The sequence below is a fragment of the Trypanosoma conorhini genome, assembly GCF_003719485.1.
Source record: "Trypanosoma conorhini strain 025E chromosome Unknown Tco_14.4_contig_00052, whole genome shotgun sequence".
NCBI lineage: Eukaryota > Euglenozoa > Kinetoplastea > Trypanosomatida > Trypanosomatidae > Trypanosoma > Trypanosoma conorhini.
The window spans coordinates 9705-14602 of record NW_021704132.1 but is presented as its reverse complement, the minus strand read 5'-3'; the positions used below and the strand labels follow the sequence as shown (position 1 = coordinate 14602).

Sequence of the window (4898 nt, the reverse complement as noted above, 5' to 3'; positions counted from 1 at the left end):
TCCCGCACTTCGCTCAGCAGCAAAGAACAGCTCTGACCGTAGCTGTCGTGCCACATCACCTGCACGTTTGGCGGCGCCTCACCCGGCGCCGGCGCCGAGGCGAAGCGAATCCCACGATGATGGGCGCTGGGAGTGGCCCCGGAGACTGCCACCGTGGGCGCGGAGCAGCCTGCCGCGTCAGCAGCGCCATCCCTGCTGCTGCTGCTGCTGCTGCTGCCGCTGCCGCTCTCACTGCCACTCGCATCGCTGTGCTCACTTGGCGCCGTCGCTGGTGGAAGCAGCACCGTGAGACGCGTGAGGAGGCTTTGTATGGACACAAGCAGGCTGATGCCAATGTGCGCCAGCGCCACCGCAGGGGCAGTCGACTTCGCAGCGGTGGTTTCGAATGGCAGGACTTGCGGCGCCAGAAGCCGTGGTTGTGTCTCCAGCGCGCCCTCTGCGCGTGCCTGCCCCTCCTCCTCTCCCTCCTCCGCTGCCGCTGCCTGCGGCCCAAAGCACGCGACCGCGGAGCGTCCGCTGGCGAAGAGGTCGAGCTGACGCAGGCGCGTGCCCGCGAGGTACGGTGCCAGCACACGGCGCAGCTCCTCCGGCGTCAGTCGGTCGTGCAGCGCCGCCCGAGCGAGGCCCACCGGCTGCGGCTGTGGCGTGTACAGCTCAACGGCGAAGGAGCAGGTGTTCTCCACCTCCTCCTGCAGGGCGCCGAGGTTGCGCACGAGGCGGCGCTGATGCACGCGGTGCGACCCATCCTCGCCACGCATCGTATTGCGGGCAAAGGCGGCAACAAACGCCGCACTCAGACGGTGCTGGACGGCGCCAAGAGTCATGGTGGGCCCCCCGTGGCGGTTTCCATCGTGTCGCCGCCTTCGTCCGCCGCGCTGCGCCGACGGCTGCAGCAGTCGGACAAGCTGCTCGTCTTGGGGGTACCAGTGCGTCATCGTGCACGCCCGCGGCGACAGGCGGTGGACGGCGTGCTCCGCGGCGCAGCGGTGCAGTCGCTGCAGGGAGCCCGCCAACAGTGCCCGGTACGGCCGCGGAAAGGCGGAGGTGATGAGCTGCGCCACCGCCTGCGTGCTGGGCCGGCGCACGGCGGTGTCGTACTCGCCGTGCAGCTCCTCCGCCTCCTCGACGACTGCGTCGCCGTCTGTGGCGACGAGGCGGTGGAGGCGGGAGGCGCACTGCGCGAGGCAGTCGTCAACGAGGCGGATGGCGCTGCGGTTCACGCGGTACTTGCCGTGAAACGCCAAGACGTCGCCGCCGTCGCGGCAGGCGTACCACTCACGCAGCAGCGCGCGCAGCATCAGCGGCTCGCTGAGGTGGCAGCCGTTTTGCCCCTCCGTGGAGGCCACTGCGGCCGCCACCCCCGCCAGCTCCCGCTGCGTCAGCAGAGACTGCAGGTACTGCTGCGCCGGTGCCGCCGCCTGCGGGTCGCCGCCCTGCGCCGTCATGCGTGGAAGCATAAGCAGCGACGGCACCGTCATCGCGCAGGCGATGAGAAGCGCCTCCTCCACACACGCAAACTGCAGGGCGTAGTAAACCAGCAACGCCTGCTCGTGCGGGAGCGGGAGGTACGCCACAAACTCCCCTTTCGCGGTCAGACGGGCGCCGTCGTAGCGGCGCAGCGCCTGCTCGTGCAGTTCGTCTGCGTCCTGCGCTGCGCGCCCTGGCTCGCGCTGCTGCGCCTCAGCGGCATCCTTCTCGCCGCCACCGCCATGCACCGCGCCATCAGCCTCGCCCGCGGCCAACTGCAGGAGTCCCAGTTCCACGAGCTGTTCCACGCCGCGGGCTATCGCGTCCGGAGACGGCGGGCTCGGCAAATTCCGCACCAGAGCGCTCGGGTGCGCGGGAAACAGATACTTCACGCGGAGCAGCACCGCCGCGGCGTTTGTCGTCAGGCTCTCCGGCAGCGTCTGGGCGGGTGCCACAAACCCAGACGGTGCGCCGCGCCTCAAGGACGAAAGCGCCGCCGCCGCCGCAGCGAGGGCTGGCACGGGCGTGTCGTCTGGCGCATGCCCTTCACCCTGCAGCGCGCCGCTCGCATGCTCTACCGACTGCCGGAATAGGCGGCGCGGCGCCAAGTGAATGACAATCCCGTCACACGTTCGACCCGTGCGGCCGCCGCGTTGCCGCAGACTACTGGCGCTCGCCACCGCCGTGCTGCGCAGCATGACGCCTGTGAGGGGGTCGGTGAAGAAGCGCCGCTCCAGGCAGGCATCCACGACGCAGCGGACGTTGGGAATCGTCACGGAGCTCTCCGCGACTGTCGTGGCGAGGATGATGCGGAGCGGAAAGGGACCGGCAGAGTCGTGCAGCTGCTGCTGCGGGCTTCCGACGGCCGAGGCGTGTAGCAGCGCGACGGAAAAGCACCAATGCTCGTACCGGAGAAATGTGACGTCCCCGCGGCTGCTGCTCGCACCGCCGTGTGCGGGGGAAGTCGTGTGCCGCGACGAGGGCGCGGGTGCCTCCGCCGCCGCCCGACAGAGCGCCTCCAGCGACTGCAGCACCAACGACATTTCCGCGAAGCCTGGGAGAAACACCAGAATACTCGCCGGCGGCTCCTCCTGCGCACGGTGCGATGACGGCGGCTGCGACATGGCAAGACTTTGGAGGATAAACAGCAGGAACTGCGCCAACGCGCGGGCCTGTGGGGAGTAAATATCAGGAGCAAAACGGGTGTAGGAGAAGAAGTGCCCCAGTGACTCCATCACACGCCGCGCAGGCGCCTCCAGCAGCGGATGCGCCGACGACGCGGCGGCGCCAGCGGCGGCGGTCGGCGGATTCCTCGTGCCTCCGCGGTGAAGCAGCTGGGAGGCCTCCAGGGCGCCGGGAAGATCGTCGATAAAATACTCCTCCACTCGATACGGTTGAGTGGAGACTCCGGCGGTGACGGCGGCGTCGCGGCCCTCCCGTTGCGGCGACCGCGCTGCCTCGTCAAGCAGAAGCAGATGCGGGGTAAACGCCGCCGCTGTAGTTGCCGGGAGCCGCGACGTGAAGAGCGCCGCCATCTGCTCCACGGGCAGCGTCGCTGACATCAGCACCAGCTGCCGGAGCTGCGCCTGCCCCGCCCCCTGCGCCTGCAGCTGCTGCTTTGCCCAGGCGAGGAGGAGGTCGGTCTCCATGTCGCGGCAGTGGGCCTCATCAATGACGAGGGTGGTGGGGGAGAGCGCCGCCCCGCCCTTGTGGTGCAGCGCGTTCACAATGTAGCCCGGCGTCGCGTAGACGATCTCCGTGGCCGCGGAGAAGCACGCATCACCGCCAACAGCGTAGCCAACACGACCCCCAACGTGCGCCGCAGCACTCGACGGCGAGGGGGCCACTGCCGCCGCCGCTGCCGGTGGGGCGGATGAAGCCACGAGAGCGGCCGTAAACTTCGCCAACTCCACACAGGCGAGACGCGTGGGCTGCGAGACGACAATGCATAGACGGCTACTCGCCCCAAACTCCGCCACAAACGCACGAGAGCCGCCGGCAACGGCGAAGGGCACGGGTGGTGGAAGCGGCGTGGGTGCATGGCCCACGCAAGCACCTGCGTGGGGCGCCGCCGCACATGTCGCGTCAATGCGCTGCAGCAGTCGCGCCCAATGGCACTCCAGCAGGAATAGTGGCACCAGGCTGCTTTTCCCCGAACCTGTCGGTGCGCTGCAGACGAATACATCCGTCACACTCGCAGCGCTCGGCAACGGAGTAGCCGAGGATGACGCGAATCGCGCGCTCCACGCGGATTGCTCTCGCCACACGGGCAGTCGTTGTAAGAGTGGCTGCTGGGTGAGCATCTGCTGCCAATTGAGCCGCTTACGCAGCACGTTACGTCGAAGTTTTCCTAACAGCGTGGACGAGACAACTGCCACTGAAGCAGCAGCCGCCGTCGTCGTCGTCGTCGATGGCGCCGGCTGCGATGGGGCCGCAGCCGTCTTTTCAACGCGAACCTCCTCCGACTCGGCATCCGGACGGGTCTGTGTCCGCTGCTTCCTTGCGGGTTGCGTGGCAGCGGCGGTGAAGTACTCGGCCAATACGGCGCCCCCACATGCGCCCCGTGCCGGCGCTCGCCTCGTCGCCCTCCTCGTCGCCGCCGCACTGGTCGGCCGCTTGCGCTCCGCGATCATGCGCAGCAAGTCGGTCATATTGCCGCTGCTGCTGCGGCGCGTGGCACTAGATGACGGGACGGGGGCTGCATCTGCCGCCTCCCGCTGCTTCTCCCCGTGCGTCACGGCGTCGCCCACGTCACTGCCGGGGCCACACGCGCCCCTCCCACGCATCACTGCACGACTGTCCTTCTCGGTGCGGCTGCTGCCGCCGTCGTGGTGGTGGCGGCAGCAGCAGCCGCAGGCGCGTGGGATGTGCGCCCCGGCGCCACCGCCACGACGGAAGTGTAGCGACGCCCACGCGTGCGGCGGCAAACGGCGGAGGACGCCCGCCCCACAGGCCCACCGCCGCATCGGACGTCAGCGCAGACGCACGCACCGGGCAAGCCGTAGACGACCCCCCTTTTTTTTATATATATATTTTTCGTTTTCTCTCGCTTCTGCGGAAGCGGGCGCCCCTCACGGTGGTGCGGCGTGGCTGGCGTGCTACTCGTCAGCGGCGACGCCGGCGTTGTCGCTCCCCGCACCCGCACGCGCTTCCTCCTCCTTTTTTTCTTTTTTCAAATTTTATTGTTTTAATTTTCACGCAGCGCCCCGCAGAAAAAAAAGAAGGAAAAAAAAAGGTGGGAGGAGCCACAGCGGAGCCAAAAGAGGGGGGTGGGCAGCAGGAGAGAGGCACAGGCAGAGGCACAGGCAGAGGCACAGGCAGAGGCACAGGCAGCGGCACAGGCAGCGGCACAGGCAGCGGCACAGGCAGCGGCACAGGCAGCGGCACAGGCAGAGGCAGACACTCATCCACGCGTGCGGAGGGAGATGGGC

The 4898-nt window shown here is 68.4% G+C and overlaps 1 protein-coding gene across 1 annotated transcript in view; it reads right to left on the bottom strand.

Moving 5' to 3' along the window:
- Positions 1-4433, bottom strand: part of Tco025E_01541 (putative helicase) — a gene marked incomplete at both ends in the record, with an annotated part of 4731 nt that extends 298 nt beyond the window's left edge. Inside the window, one exon of the mRNA XM_029368479.1 lies at positions 1-4433. This exon is cut by the window's left edge and continues 298 nt beyond it. Coding sequence (XP_029231546.1) covers positions 1-4433 — 4433 coding nt within the window.
- Positions 4434-4898: the final 465 nt, after the last annotated feature.